General features: G+C 46.7%; 2 protein-coding genes across 3 annotated transcripts in view; one reads left to right on the top strand and one right to left on the bottom strand.

The window, feature by feature from the left end:
- MED7 (mediator complex subunit 7) overlaps positions 1-16,441 on the top strand; it is a 358,603-nt gene that overhangs the window by 208,954 nt on the left and 133,208 nt on the right. The window lies entirely within an intron of this gene.
- CYFIP2 (cytoplasmic FMR1 interacting protein 2) overlaps positions 1-16,441 on the bottom strand; it is a 131,639-nt gene that overhangs the window by 99,391 nt on the left and 15,807 nt on the right. For both annotated transcript variants that reach the window (XM_004280982.4, XM_049707786.1), the window contains exons 2-7: positions 14,695-14,834; positions 12,840-12,929; positions 7,003-7,080; positions 5,153-5,254; positions 2,835-3,016; positions 895-991 (exon numbers count right to left, since the gene is read on the bottom strand). In XM_004280982.4, the coding sequence (XP_004281030.1) occupies positions 895-991; positions 2,835-3,016; positions 5,153-5,254; positions 7,003-7,080; positions 12,840-12,929; positions 14,695-14,811 (666 nt within the window). In that variant the 5' untranslated portion in view covers positions 14,812-14,834. The remainder of the gene's footprint in view (positions 1-894; positions 992-2,834; positions 3,017-5,152; positions 5,255-7,002; positions 7,081-12,839; positions 12,930-14,694; positions 14,835-16,441) is intronic.

A 16,441-nucleotide genomic window follows, 5' to 3' on the forward strand; every position in this document is an offset into this window, starting at 1 on the left:
GGTGTCTCCCTCCTGGCAGGACACAGCAGTACAAAGACATTTCCTGTACAAGAAGGCCTGAGGTCTCCACCCCAGGCCCCTTGTCTCCAAAGGGACACACTGGCCCACGGCAGGGTGTGCATGGGGCTCAGGTGTGGGGCTGGGTCCCCGGGAAAAAACCTGAAGCCTCAACACTGAGGAGCCTTCTGCAGGTAACACAGAGCAGGGAAGGCCCAGTGAAGCCCTGAGAAAGATTTTAGCCCGGAAACCCTTTGAAGATTGAAGGCCCCTCTCAAGTTCAGGCCTGGGTCCTGCTGACATTCCTGCTGGTGCCTGTTTAGGTTGAATTGACAGATGCACAAGACAGGTTATTTTAAGTCAGGCAGAGCGTGAGAGCCACAGCTGCGTGGGAATACCCTGGCAAAGCGGCGGCAGCAACTATGACTACACCTTTTTATGTCCTTGCTGTCTATCAGGCTCTACACGTTAAGGGCTTTTTACATAGTATCTCATTTATTTCTCACCACTGTCCTATGAGTGGCAAAACAACAGCCCCATTTTACAGTCGAGGAAACTGAGGCTTAGACCTTGCCCGAGGCCTCACAGTGGGTCAGTGGAGCGTCTAGGATGAGAAAACAAGGCGGTCTAACTCCAGAACCCAAGCTCTCAATCTACACCGATGCAGAGGCAGAACACTGGCTAGAAGGTTTTCAGAGAACAAACTCCGGAGAGGGTGAAAAGGGCCATCTGTGGTTGGGAGGGGAGACTTAAGTCTGCAGCTTAAAGCCTGAGTAGGGCAAAGGGGACGGATGATCTGGACAGAGCTCCTCTGCTCGTGGGCCCCCCGCCCCAACCTCCAGGCCCTGGCCTGCGTCACGGGATGCCAGGCCAGGACTAACATGGGTTTGCCGTCACCTGGGTGATCCTGTTGTGGTTGGCCAGGAACATGGACAGGTTCTGTGACTCCTGGATAGACTGGGGGTCCGCCATCTTCCTCAGGAACTGCGCCGCCCTGGGACGGGGTGTTGCAGAGAGGGACGCTCAAGCACAGCCGGCCTCAGCCGGGCCTCATGGGCCCCACTTCTCAGCTAACCCGGATACACTGTCCCTGAGGTTAAGGGGCTCTGAACATCACAAGTGACTCTAACATCAAAGGAGAGCGTGTTCTGGAGTCATTTCATTAGGAGGTGTCTGCACCCTTGTAATAAGGGTATCTGAAATTAGGAGGCAAGAACGCGCTGAAGCTCAAAGACCAGGAAAGTTTAAGGGCAGCTAGCATCCCGTCAACCAGCTTGGGGTAGGACAGAGCGAAACGGGCATCCCTGTGCCTCACAGTGACCTCCAGTGAAACTGCACGGTAAGTCACGGAGAAGAATCGCAGGCAGCAGGATGTTTTGTTTTCATTGCGTATTATGTTATTTGTAGGAAAACCTCAATGTTTCTAAACATTGTATGGAAAACCAAAGTCTATTTAACCTGACGGGATTACAGGTGAAGGGATGATGGGTGTGGGGAACACAGCGGGACTTAAAGGGAGAAAACCACAGCACTGGGACTTCTCTAGCCTGACCTGGAGGTGGAGGTGATGCAGCCCGTGTCACGATGGACCATGGAACACAGACAAGACACCTGTCTTGCTCGTGACCCTAGCCGGTCCACAGAGCATGTCGGCTGTGACCATGATGGAAGTAGTTGGCCATATCTGGGGAGAATTTGTGGGGAAGATACTGTACCATGAGCTAGCTGCCTATGGAATCTTTTTAACATTGCCATTTCTGAATGGGGCTCTGTCTTCTGGGTACTCCCAGGTTTCAAGACACTCAGGAGGATAAAACGGTGAGGTATGTTGTCTGTTTTCTCCAGTTACCATGGAGCCCTGGGAGGATGTGGCTCCGGAGGGGGGCCCTCCTCAGCGGTGACACAGAAAATCCTTCCCAAGAGATGTGTACAGACACGTTGGAGCATATCTGAGCCTCAACCAACACAAAGTATATTGGCTGCTTTCGCCTGCCCTCCCCACTTTTGGGTGGCTGTATCCAAATTTCTGGAGAGGACGGACCCCTCCGCCTCCCTCAGTCCTTCTTTCTTGTGAGCTGACACTGACCTCCAACTGACCCCAAGGACGAGCACTCCTCCCATCAGCACCGCCCCAACACACACATACATAGTATAGCGTCTGATGGAGGGATCAGCACATGACCCAAGCTGGAGCAATGACAATCCTCCTTGGGGCTTCTGCAAAAGTATTTGCAAGGAGGAGCATTCTTTCCGTCCTTAGGAGCTGGGGTCGCTACATTGGCTGGCGGGACGCTTACAGCTGCTGGAGGCCACACAGGGCATGAGCCTGCCTGAGAATGAAGCTGATACTGAGGAAAGCTGAGCTGAGAGGTAGAGGGAACCAGACCAACAATATCACCTGAGTACCTGGATCAAGCTGACCAGGACTTTTCTGTTCTGGGAGCCAACGCAGTTTCCTCTTCTACATAAGCAGTTTGAACTAGCTTTCTGATTCTTGCAGAGAATGACTCCTGTGACCATTTGATGATTATATTAATCACAATATAATCTCAGACTGCATGGGACACGGAAAAATGCTGCTGCTCCACAGGTGGGGCAAACGAGGATTTGATTCCACCTTGAGACAGAAAACCCTGCCAAGACCCAGTTCTCCAAAACTCAGCTCTGCACCTTATTCCTTAAACTGCAGAAACAGAGGCAGGCCCCCAACCCCACTGTGTCTGTGGACTGGCTAGCTTGGTTCCGAGAAGGAGACTCTTAGAAGGGCTCTGTCCTCTTCCTCCCACTGGCCACTGGCCAGCGGCCCAGGAAGATGGGGGAGGGGGAGGGGCCCTGACCTCTTGTAGGCAGAGTGATCGTTCTTGACGCTGCACTTCATGTTCTTCAGCTCGTCCAAGACTGCGAACATGTTGATGAACTTGCCCAGGGTCAGGAGGTAGGCCTCGGAGACAAAGTCTTTCCTCCGCTCAGCGTGGCACAGCCGTTTCACCTCACTGCAGAAGCGTTCGATGGCCTTGCGCTGCACGCAGAGGGGCAGCGGGTCAGGATGCGGCGGCCTGGTGGGGTGCCTCACTGCACTCTCTGGTGAGGTCGAGCCTCCCCTGGGGCCCTAGTCAGAGCCTGGACATTTAGAGAAAGGCAAATCTGCCCAGAGGTCTTTCTCAGAGGTGTGCTGAAATACTGAGCTGATTTCTAGAGGGAAGCCCAGAACCTGCCCCCAAGTGAGTCAAACCAATGAATTCATTCACCACGCCCTTGCTAGGAAAACACTGTCTTGTTCATGTGTGTATCCCAAGACCTAGGACAGTGCAGGCACCAGACAATAAGGGGGCAGAGATGGAGAGTGAGAAGGATGCTCAGAGAAAGAGGTCCATTCATCCAACAAACGGGTGTTTACTGAGCATCTTCCACGTGCCAGGCACCATTCTTGGCCCTGGTGTAAAGCAGGGAACAAAACGGAAGAAAAAGTCTCTACCAGAAGGAGCTTATATTCTAGTGATGGCTGACAGAAAACAAAATAAACACATTCTCTCTATTAGAATGTGATAGGTGCTATGGGGAAAAATACAGCAAGGAAAGGAGATAGGGAGGCCTTCAAAGACCAGATCAAGCCACGCTTTCTCCTTCCAGAGTCTAACACAGCTTTCTGGGATGATGGACATGTTCCATACCTGCTCTGTCCAATACAACAGCCACTCATCATATGTGGATACTGAATACTTGAAAAGGCGAGTGCAATGGAGGATCTGCATTTTAAATTTTATTTAACTTTAATTCATGTAGATAGCCGTATGGGGCTACTGGACAGCACAGTTCTAGATTGTCTCAGCTCCTCCCTTCTCTAAATACCTCCTGTCAGGAGGCCCTCAGTTTAGCACATACTTAGTTTTGGGGTAGCTGCCTTCCCGAAGAGATTTTAGGTTCCTCGAGAGCAGGTGCATGATGCTAATAACAGCAGCTGCCCTTTGTTAAACCTGCTCTGTAATGAGGGCTCTACAAACAGGGCACTTTACAAGCAGACCTTATTTATCCCTAGAGAAAACCTGTGAACTAGGCATTCTTTCCAAGGTAAGAAAACTGAAGTTGTCAGAGGTCTGAAATAACTAACAGAACACAGTCAGAATGCGACAGAACCCTGGGCTTCTCTGCCTGCAAGGCTCTACCTGCACCTTCCCCAGATGTTCCCATCTCCCTCCCCCAGAAGGCCAGCACAGAGCTGGGCACAGGGCAGACCCTGGGCCAGTGCTTGCAGGCCTACTTATGAGGCTCATAAATACACGTGGAGGGCACAGAGTGTGTGGCAGGACTCCCACCCGGGCAGAGGGTGGTCTTAAAGCCACCAGCCTGCATTCCTGAATGGCTTCCAAATAAGCATAATAACCAGCTTGCCCTCTTACCTTTCATTCACAGGAGGCTGTGGCTGTCTTTTCTCTTTTCCTCCCTTAAATGCTCATTCTTCTTGGCTTCCCAACTGGTCTCCCTGCTGCCACCCTTCTGCCCTCCTGCCCCTGACACCTGTGCTGCCCCCCACTTCCCATCCATCAACCACAGAGCAGCCAGAACACCTCGATCAGATCATGTCACTGGAAATCTCCAGCGGCTTCCCATGGTGCTTGAAGAAAATCCAGGTGTTCTTCCCCTGGTCTGCAGTGCCCTGTATGAGTAGGTCCCTGCCTACCCTGCTCACTATGCAGCCTCCCTGGCTTCGTTCTATTTCTTAAACATGTCACGCTCCTTGAGGCTTCAGGGCCTTTGCCTTTGCGGTTCCTTCTGCCTGAAACCCTCTGCCCCTGGATCATCACCTGCCAGCCTCTTTCACATCATACAGCTCTCAGTTCAAACACCACCTCCGTGGAGGCCGTCCCTAAAGCTGCATCCATGTCGAAGGTTCTTTAATTGTATTTTATTCACAGCACTTGTTCTGTTGTGTATTGTTAATTGTCAGTCTCTCCTCCCACCCAGAACCCATTCGTCTGCCCACTAGAATGTGAATTATATGGAGGGAGAGGCTTGTCTGTCTTGCTCACCCCAGGGTGGGTCAGGGGCACTACAAAGTGTTTGCCGAATGAATAAATAACATGGCACAGAAATCCAGTACCAGTGTCTAGAAGCGTGGGGACCTACTCAGGTGTCCAGACCCACCCTGACCCCTCACCTGAAAGTACATGAACTTCATGAGCTTAGTGACCTCCGGCTCCAGCACCTCCACTGTCTTCTCATAGATCTCCACTCGGTTGGGCTGCTCGTTGCATTTCACCTGTGGGGAGACAGGGGTTTTCGCACACCCTGGTTTGCCCAGGTGGTCCTGGTTCACACCTGCTGTCTTATTAACAGGGCCCGTTTTCACTGTTGAATGCACCTCATTTAGGATGATCAGTGGTATGGTTACCTAGCGAGAGGAGGCTGGGGTAGCCCTGTCTGACATTCTGATGGGGGCAGAACTGCTCCCCAGACACTGGCTGCAAGAAAGAAACCAGCTGGTCCCCAGAACAGAACCCTCCTCCCCTTCAGTCTGTTCTGTGCCCCGCCCATGAGCTGTACACACGACTACATTGAGCTGCACAGTCTCCCTCCTGCCGCCTTTGCCCCACTCCTACCCCAGTACCCCCTACTCCTATGTGGGGGCCGCTGCCTGATCCTAAGCAGAGAGAAACGTTCTGTCCATGGCTCTGGATGCACTTGGGACAAAGTCCCCTGGCCATACTTGGGCCCATTAAGAAGCCCGTTTTCTCTGCCCGGTGGTTTTCAGCACATCAGAATCCCGTGGCAGATGTGTTCACAGCATGCACGCCCAAGGCTGCTAACAGGTCACTGAAACTGGAGAGTGAGCAAAGGGTAGTGAACACAAGGACATTCTTCACACTGTTGTATAGAAATTCTTAAAATGGAAGCACCTAGCTAAACATCCAGAGGTCGATGATTAAATGGATAAAGTATGATGCATTCATACACTATCATTGTGAAACTGTTAGGGGCAATGAGATACATCTCTGACCTGAGGTGGGAAGATTGCTACCATAAACTGATGGGTGGAAACAGCTGCAGGACAGGAAGGGTAATTTAATCCCGTTTTTATTCAACAAAACACAAAACAGTGTGTGTGTTTGTGTATCCATATATAATACAGGTATAGAGAATCTGAAAGGGTGCGAAAACCAAGCTGTTAATAAGTAGTGAGCTCTTGGGGTTAGGATTGGGAGCAAGGTAGAGGAATGGTTTCTGTTTCCACACCTGTGGCCTGTTGATTTGGTTACAGTGGGACCAAAGAATAATATGATAACTATGATAATGGTAAAAATAATACCTGTGTGTGTCAACATGAAAAAAGTCAGTTATAAAGAATACAGGGCTTCCCTGGTGGCGCAGTGGTTGAGAGTCCGCCGGCCGATGCAGGGGACACGGGTTCGTGCCCCGGTCCGGGAAGGTCCCACGTGCCGCGGAGAGGCCGGGCCCGTGAGCCATGGCCGCTGAGTCTGTGCGTCTGGAGCCTGTGCTCCGCAACGGGAGAGGCCACAACAGTGAGAGGCCCGCGTACCGCAAAAAAAAAAAAAAAAAAAGAATACAGTGTAAAAAATTCAAGCGGCAGAACCGTATACATAGGAAACTACACACTTTTGTAAATGACAATAATTTACAAAATAATAATCACAGAAATATTCATGATGTTTGAGGAAAGAGAGCCAGATGACTATGCAGCAAAGCGTCCACAGTGATTATGCTTTGGTGGGAGGTGGGGGATTTGGGTGGTGGAGGGAGGGGTGAGGATGTCTTGCTTTTTACTTTCTACCTTTCTGCAATGGTTTGGGTGTTGTACAATTAGCATATACTGCTTTCAAAAGAAAATAATACTGAGCAATTTTTAAAAGCTGGTGTCAGTTTTACGGGATGCTCTCTGAATGTTTTCAGCGCACCCCCTTGGGTAAGAGGCCCTGGAGAAGGTCAGTAATCTGGACGGGGGTGGGGTGCAGGGTGGAGGCACCCCCTGAAGGGGCAGGACTGTCTCACCTGGGGGATGGCCCGGGAACAGCTGCGCCAGGTGTATAGCATGACCGCATACTCGTGCCCTTCCTCCAGCATTTCATTCTGAAAAGCACAACATGCTCAGCAGGGAGAAACTGCTCCGGCGCCACAAGACTTTTCAACAGCCCCCCACTCCCAGTCGTCGCAACTCACAGTGTGGTCTATGGACCAGCAGCGTCAGCATCACCCGGTGGGGTGGGGGGTGGGGCTTATTAGAAATGCAGAGTCTCAGGCCCCTCTCTGGGCCTATGGAATCTGAATCTGCATTTCAATAGAATTCCCAGGGGACTCACACTCCCAGGTGCACAATAAGTTTGAGAAGCAATGGCCTAAATTATCCCCATCAGACACTCAAGGGCTCTACAAGCAGGACACATTTTTCAAAGACAGATGGCTACCTCAGAAAGGAGGGGCAGATCCACTAGCTCCAACAGCAAAAGCTGTCCCAGCTAAACAGTTAGCAAGAAAATAAGCAAAACAGTTTGTACAGCAGATAGGTTAAAAAACACAGAGTAATAATTATGAAAGTATATTATTGTGTATGGAAAAATATTTTGGTGGAATACATACCACAACTATGAATAGCAAGGTCTCTATGGGGATGGATAAACAGGGGCTTTCGCTTTTCACATCACACGGTACTACAATGTCTGCTCTTTTATAAGAGCCCACTTTACTATTTCATAAGCAGGAAGATGGTTAAGATTAAGATTTTTAAAAATAATACAGAGCAGATGGCAAAACTAACAACAGCACGAAAAACAAATCTGATGACTCACCTCACCTAGTAAGTGCTTCACTGGAAAGAGCCCTAATCTCAGTGTCCAAATATCTGGGCTGAAATCCCAGCTTCATCACTTAGCCCTTTGGCCTTCAGGAAGTCACTTAACCTAAAATCCTCCATTTAGTCATCTGTTTAATAATAATGTTGTAAATAACAACCTCAGAGAATTTTATGAGAATTAAATACAATACAAACATACATACACACTAGGTAATCTGTAAAGGGAGTTAAGAGTATTACTAGGGAAAAGATAGTCTGGCAGCTCCTCAAAAAGTTAAACACACAGTTACCATATAACCCAGCAATTCTGCTCTGAGGTATGTATCCAAGAGAAATGAAAGCATATGTGCTCACAGAAACTTCCACACTTGTTCACAGCAACATTCTTCTAATAGTCAAAAAAACAGAAACAACCCAACGGGTGAATGGATAAATAAAATGTGGTATAGCCATGCAATGGAACAGTACTCTTCTGTAAAAAGGAATGAAGTGCTGACCCATGCTACAACATGGACGAACTTTGAAAACATTATGCTAAGTGAAAGAAGCCAGACACAAAGCCACCTATTATATGATCCATTTAGATGAACTGTTCAGAACAGACAAATCCATAGAAACAGAAAGTAGATTAGCGGTTGGGGGAGAGCAGAATTGGGAGGGACTGCTAAAGGTTGGGGGGTTCCTTTTTGTGGTGATGGAAATTAGATAGTAGTGATAATTGTATAACACTGTGAATCTACTATTAAAACACTGAATTGTACTCTTTAAGTGGTGACTTTTGTTATATGAAGGACGTCTCAAAAAATACAATAAAAAGAGTATTACTAGACCATCTCTTTTGTGAATGTTTGTATAGATACAAAAATGAACCTTTACTGATTTATCTTTTATCCCACACATCGTATCTATTTCATAATATCTTCCTAGCACAAGATCAGATTTAATTTGGAGCTTATTACTTTTTAAAGTTTTGTTTTCAACAGCAAACGTCACTGACGAGTCACACTTTCAATTCTTAATTTACAGCACTCTTTAAATCAGTAACATGTTGTGCTTGAGACCACAGAGAACCAAGAATCAAGCCTGTGGGTCTCCTGCTGCCGTTGCTTCAGAACACGTGTCAGAAAAGGGAAGTGACAGTAATGCATAGGGAACAGGTGTCTACTTATCAGCACTAAACTGCCCACTGGCAGGTATATTCCCATTCACTCATCCAGTGAACCCTTCACTGAGCGCTCACGGGTCCCTGGCTTGGTGCTACGTGCTGAAAACAGGCCAGTGAACAAGAATGATGTGGACTCTGCCTTGTGGACAGTTCAGCTGACCATCAGTCAGATTTGTTGTATAATCATGCCTGGAATGTAGAGGTCAGGATGGTGTGTTGGATGGAGCTTCAGGAAACTTGAGGTCTGGTCCTGGCTCTGCTTGGACCCAACTTTGATCTGCACAATGTCATGGTTTTCTCATTTAGAGGCAAAGAGTTGGCCTGAATCACTGGTTCTGAGTCCTGGCTGCACGTTAGTCACCTGGGCAACTTTGAAAACGCCTGATGCCCAGGCTGGGCTCCACTGGAACGAAATCATTATCTCTGGGGGAGGGGCCCAGGCATAAGTGTTTTTTAATGCTCTCCAGGTGATTCCAACGTGCAGCCTAGGTTGACAGCTGTAGGACTAAGGATCTCTCAGGTCCTTTACCTTGATAAGATTCTGTAAGTCCACGATTTAAACCCAATGTGAGTTCAGATCAAATTTCAGATAGTGACAGACTGTACCTCTCAGCACTTATTTGGACACTCAGCCCCCATCTCACCCCCCAGCAAAGAACCCTTGACTGTTCCTCATAGGTGGTCAATTACACGGTGGTCAATTACTCCTCTTTTCTCTGGCTATCCTGCCTTTCGAGAAATTCACCTTGCCCCAAAGTGGGCAGGAGAAATACAAGAAGATGAACATCTAATGAAGCCTCTTGCTGCTGATAAAGCTACTCTACAGAAAGATTTAGCAAGGTACAAGGAGGAAATTGTTGAGGAAGTGAAGTTTTGGCATTATCCACGAACATCATCAGTACACCCTATCTGAGAACCTGCCTAAAACCATATCAACACTATCCCTGTGTTGGTAGAATAGTGGCCCCAGAAAGATGTCTGCATCCTAATCCCCAGAACCTGTGAAAACAATACCTTACACAGCAAAAGGGACTTTGCAGATGTTATTAAGTTAGCAGCCTTGAGATGGGGAGGTCATCCTGGGGTATCTGGTGGACCCAGTGTAATGGCAAGGGTCCTAATAAGTGAGAGGGAGGTGAGAGAGTCAGACCAGGAGTCGTGAGGATGGAAGCAGAGATTGGAGTGGTGTGACTGCTGGATGCAAGGGGGCTGAGTCAAGGAATGCGGGCAGTCTCTAGAAGCTGGAAAAACAAGGCAACAGATTCTCCTCTAGAGCCTTCAGAAACGAATGCAGGCCTGCCCACACCTTGATTTTAACCCTGTAAGATCCCATGCCAGGCTTCTGACCAAAAACACGGTAAGCAGATAACTTTGTGTTGTTTTAGGTCACCGAATCTGTGATAATCTTCTGTTCCAGCAGCCACAGAAAACGAATACAATCTGCCTCCAAACCGGCCCTTCCTCTGACTTCCCTATTGGTGTCCCTGACCTGGTATTTCCAGGAAACCTCAGTCAGCATCGCTGTCACTCCCACGGGCCCCAGCACCCAGCACACTGTGAAGCCAGGTGGAGTCAACCTCCAGCGCCTCTCGTATCCATGTCCCCTTAGCCATCCCTCACACCATTGCCCTCATCCGGCCCTTGACGCCTCCAGTGTAGATAACTTTAACTATCGCCTCACTCATGCCTCCTTACCACTTGTTCTGCACAAAACTGACAAATGAAACTTATTCCTCAAGTGTATTTCTGTTCACATTTCTCCCATCAATGAAAAATTCCCATTGCTACTGATTTTTGATTAAATGAATTAAAGCCCTCTATTATGGGCTGACTTGTGTCCCCCCCGCGAAATTCATATGTTGAAGTCCTAACCTCAGGACCTCAGAATGTGACTATATTTGGAGACAGGGCCTTTAAAGAGATGATTAAGTTAACATGAGGCCATTAAGGACCCTCATCCAATCTGACAGAATTTGGACACACAGAGAGACACCTTACATGTGCCTGCACAGACAAAAGACCGTGTGAGGACATCGCCAGAAGGCGGCCGTCTGTAAGCCACGGAGTGGCCTGAGGAGAAAGCAACCCTGCTGACACCTTGATACTGGACTTCTGTCTCCAGAACTGGGAGAAAATAAATTTGTTATTTAAGCCACTCAGTCTGTGGTATTTTGTTATGGCAGCTCTATCAAACGAAGACAGCCTCTATGCACTGACGCTTATCTAATTTTTGATAAATACCACCAAGAATTTCCCTATATGTACTTCACAGTCCAAACCCAGGCAGTCTCTGTGCCTTTTGCCTCTGTGCCTTTCCTCATGCTGCTTCCACCAGCCAGATGCTCTCCATCTCATCCCTGACAGATAAAATTCTAATTGTGTGAGACAGCAGAGGTCAGTGGAAAGAGATCAGGGCTGGGAATCTTAAGTCCTGGATTCTAGGTTCAACCCTGTGATTTACTAATTGTGGGATCATGAGCAACCTGCTTATTAACTTCTCTAGGTCTCAGTTTTCTCATCCCTAAAATGGGAATAATGATCTCTTTCCAAGTCACAGGGCTATTATAAGGTTCCAATGATACCACGTATAAGAAAACCTTATATAGTTTAAAGTATCATTTATATATGGTGTATATATATATATATATAACATATATATTATGTATATATAATAACCATATATTATATATGTATGTGTGTGTGTGTGTGTGTGTGTGTATATATATATATATATATATATATAATATGTGGTTATGATGTGTGTGTGTATGTACAGTATACAAGCCTCTACTCAAAACCCACTTCCTTCATCAAGCTTTCTCTGAGCCTCTCAGGGCCCCTTAAAGACTTTGAACTTTCACCATGCCTTTTACCTTTAACTTTGTATATTTTTATTTGTTTGCAAAGAGCCATCTAGAGCACAGGTTTTGTAGTCAAACAGATTTAGGTTTAGCTCTGTCATTTGTCAGTGGCAGGACCCTGAGTAAGTTACTTAACTTTTCTGGACCTCAGTTTTCCCCACCCATAAAATGAGTATTGTAATAGAACCTTCTTCAAAGGGTTGAGGTGAGGATTAATTAAGACAATGCATTTAAAATATCTGCACATAAAATGTTCAATAAATGGTAAGCCTGTCTATTTCTACTTGACTCATTGAGAACCAAGACCAGCCCTATCTGTCCTTGCATATCCCCCTCTCCAGCATTTAGCAGGGTCTCTCCAGGTACCAGGTACACAACATTTACTGAATGAATGGGCAGGGTGTGGTGAGACAGGCTTTAGGCTATCGCTGATACAGTGAGAAAGGTCCACTGAGCCACAGGCAGAACCTGTGAATGAGAAATTTGGAATTCTTTAAATGTCAGCGATGCATGAGGATGAAATCAATGAAAGCCCAAGAAGGAAGGGTACCCTCACAGATGGGTCAGACCAAGACCCATCAAACAACGGGTCCCTCTGTGTGAATGATTTAGGCCACCAGTAATGTGCTACTCCAAACCTTTTTTGAGAAACTTTGTGCTTTGGTCAAGGGCCAAAATTCCACACAGCCAGTAATCTATCTATAAAGCATAAAAAAAGGCAGGATCTAATCAACTGTTAACCCCCAAAGCTAGAGAAGCTCAGGGAAGTGAACAGTGGGAATAGAGTTCCGCCCCAAAGGTGAGCAGGATCTGCAAGGCTGGAAGAGAGGAACAGTGTGCCTCCAGGCGCTGAGAGGGGATGGGTGGGGCATGAGGATGGGCTTGAGGAGATGGGTCTGAGGCAGAGTGTTCTTGGAACAGCTGAGCACATGCCCCTGGCGAGAGAAGCTGCCCACAGCCCCGCCCCCACCAGCAGGGGGCACGTCTGTCCCTGAAGGTCACAGAGACTTACCATGCTGGAGTGGACTGTAGCCTGCTCAATGTACCTTGCAATGCCTGTGACAAACGCATTCCTGTCCTCGAAGTTTGTGTCAAAGTTAGCCTGCAGGAATTAGAGAACAGGAATACTTGGTGGTTGGAAAACAGGTTCAAGGTGGCTGGGTGTCCAGGGAATAAACTGCTGCCAACAAATGCCCGAGTTCTCTGTGGAAATCTATCCCCACATCACCCTCTCATCTTCCGCCAAGAAATCCCACCCTGAATCCCACTGGGCAGGAACTGGCTACAGCCAGGGCCTGCATCTGCTTCCCATGGGTCATCAGGTTTACCCAGGGAGCCTCGGAAGTAAAGGCTTAAACCATACAAGCCTAAATAGCTCTTAAAAGTGAAGACGTGTTGTTTTTTTTTTTTAGAAAGAAAAGCAGCCTCACAGATATAGAGGAAAAACTAGCGGTTACCAGTGGTGGGCAAAGGGAGGTACAAACTAGTGGATGTAAAGTAGGCTCAAGGTTGTACTGTACAACACTGGGAATGTAGCCAATATTTTGTAATAACTTTAAAAATTGTATAAAAAAATTTTTTGAAAGATGAAGATATTAAAACAAAAGGTGAAGAGGTACACTGCTTTGATCCAGCAGTTGCAAAAATACTTGCCTGAGGGTGCAGATACATCTGTACAAGAATAATAACTGCAGTATTTTTTTTTAATAAAAATACAGGAAGCCATCCAAATATCCATTAACAGCAAAAAGCTAAATAAATAATAGTATATCCATACAATGGGCTCATCTTATAAGTACTATGTGGTGGTTAAATACAGTGTGGTAGCAGAGCAGTATTGTCAGGAAAAATACCCATAATAAATTTTAAGTTAAAAAAGCCAAATCATAGAGCAACATAATATAGTATCATTCTCTTTTGGTTAAAACAAATAAAATTATATATATACGTGGTAAAAAGGTGTGTGGGTATATATATGTGTATATATATATAGACACAGTTACAGGGAAATTTTTATTTGTTGTAAATACTTTCCTGCATTGCTAATAATAAAAAAAGATATTTACATAATTAAAATTTAATCTGGGTTAGAAAATGTGAATAAAGCAAGTGGATGGGTTGACCCTCCGGGCATGTGCATAATAAATCCAGCCATTGAATGAAATTTAAAATAGACTATGCGTTTATATTCGGTCTCATTTAGCAGTCCAAGAACTTTCAAAAGGTCAAATACAGCTCCAAAGCTAAAAATTTCCAATTAACTAATTCTTTCATAACATGGTATACTTGCCCAGCACACCCAGACAGGGTCTATTTGCAGGGATGACTACAGCTGCAGGGATGCCCTTCCCACCACGCCCAGGTGGGATCTCGGTTTTGAGCAATCCGATCACGGTTTGTCACAAGCTTGCCTCTCAGGCAAAAGCAAACAACTGTGACTGGCTTCCCGGAGCCATTATCGGCTGTGGGGAGTTGAAGACCTCTTGTCACATACATGAAGGAAAAGTAATGACCCAGGCAGGCTCTAGGGGTTTCTAAATTGCGATATTTAATTCATGAGGTCAGAGCTGCCAAAACCTTGGTTGGTGCTGCAGCAAGAACAGCCGGGAAGGTATTTGGGGTCAGAACGGATCAACAAGCCTTCCCCGAGGGAAGAGAAACAGCCCTGGTGTACATTTACTAGCTTATCTATTGCTTACACTCAGCTCCACCAGCGCAGCAGGGACTCCATCAGCTGACGACCTTTCACCTTCTAGATGCAGGCATCCCACTTCCCTCTGCCTTCAGGGCAAACCCTCTCAGGGGATCCCCAGAATTCCTGATCCCACCCCCCACCATCTGGCCCTGGTGCTCTGGGAGGACTTAACCTGGTACATGATGGAGGAAGGCGGGGGTTCGATGCATGGCTGCTGGTCAGGGAGGGGCAGCTCTTCCAGCAGGTCCACGTTGGACAGGGCATCTTCCAGGGTGACGTGGGTGGTCATGGCGGCAGTTTCTGTTGTCCGCACTGGGGGGGATGGAAGAGAAGGAAACGGAGAGTTTCAGGGGCCTTCAAACACTTCTCCCAAGCTCACCCTGTCCAGGCTCCTTCCAGAGAACCCGGGGAGTTAAGAAACACGCACCAAGACCGCTTCCACTTGCTACTTCTTCCCGTGGTGCCCTCAACCTGTGCCTGATATCTGAGGATCTCTGTACAGTTTACGAAGTACTTTTTTAGGTCTATTGCCTTGACTGAGCCTCACCACAACCCTCTGATGGCAGGTGGTCTCATATCCACATAACTGATGGAAAAACAAGGCTCAGAGAAGTTATGTTGACACTCATACAACCACAGTGACCAGGAGCAAAGGACCTCAAATTATGCTTGACGCTAGAACACAGGCCAAAGTCAGCCTCCAGTTTTTGTTATTCAAGAAGATATTTATCAGTTCCACTCTTAAATTATTGCATAACACAAACATCCATGACTGAGAGAGCCAAAGATTATCAGCTTGAAACCAGAGTCTGAAATTAAGCTGGGAGTCAAAGAATTCAGACTCCAGCAAATTTAACCTTATTTGCAAAAACATTAGAGCCACTGTCTTCCTTGGCCTGGACATATGGTATGTTTTGTGAGCCACACCAAACAAATCAGCCCAAAATGGACATTTTTGTGTCTCAGGCCCTGGCAGACTACAGCGGGTGTGATGAGAACTTTGCCAGGCAGTGAAGCTGAAGAGGTTCTAAACAGCACCTACCTAACAGGAGCTAACTGCTATTTTAAGAACTCAGCACTCAGCAAACAGAATACTCATTTTTTAAAGCATACGTGAAACATTAATTAAAAATCATCATGATTTAGAGCATAAAACAAGTTATCACAAGTTCCCCTAAATATGACCTTCTAGAAGTCACATTCACTGACTACAGTGCAATAAACTTAGAAATCAATAATGTAAATTATAGCAAAGAAAAAACTCCGTATCTATGAAAATTTGTAAAAAACATACTGCTAGGTTATTCATAGCTGAAGAGGAATTCAAATAGAAATTGTAAAATATTTAGAACTGAATGCATTTCACAGGAAATAAGAAAGCAGAATTAAATGAACTGAATTTTCCACTCAAAAACCTAAAAAAGGATAAAAATCAACCCCCAAAAATGAGAATGCAGGGATTACTAATTACAAAAGCAGAAATAAATGAAGCAAAAAACAGCAAAACAAAACAAATAGTAGACTAGGTGAACAAAAATCTGAAAACTGAGTTTTAAAAAAAGGTTAATAACATAATAATAAGGAGTGCAGCAACTTCTAACCCTTTAGCATATTCGAATGAGGAAACACGGAGAAGGCTGCCCGTGCTCCGGAGAGCGCCCTCCCTCCCTCCCCATCCCTAATCCCAGGGAAGCCTGAGACCTGCTTCAGGGCTGGAGTCTCAGAGTGTCAGAGAATTTGCCTCACTCATTAGGAAATGTGGTGTCAGAGGCCAGGGCAGAAAAGGACCAGCGACAGCAGAGCTGGGCCCAGGCTGTGAAGGGCTGACACAGTTGCAGAGTGCACCCCACGCAGGCTGCCCCTGTGTCTCCTTTAGGCCCGGCTGGGAGGGCAGATGGGGCTGAGCTGCTGACTACCGC

Source organism: Orcinus orca, chromosome 3, assembly GCF_937001465.1.
Source record: "Orcinus orca chromosome 3, mOrcOrc1.1, whole genome shotgun sequence".
In the NCBI taxonomy this organism is placed as follows: Eukaryota; Metazoa; Chordata; class Mammalia; order Artiodactyla; family Delphinidae; genus Orcinus; species Orcinus orca.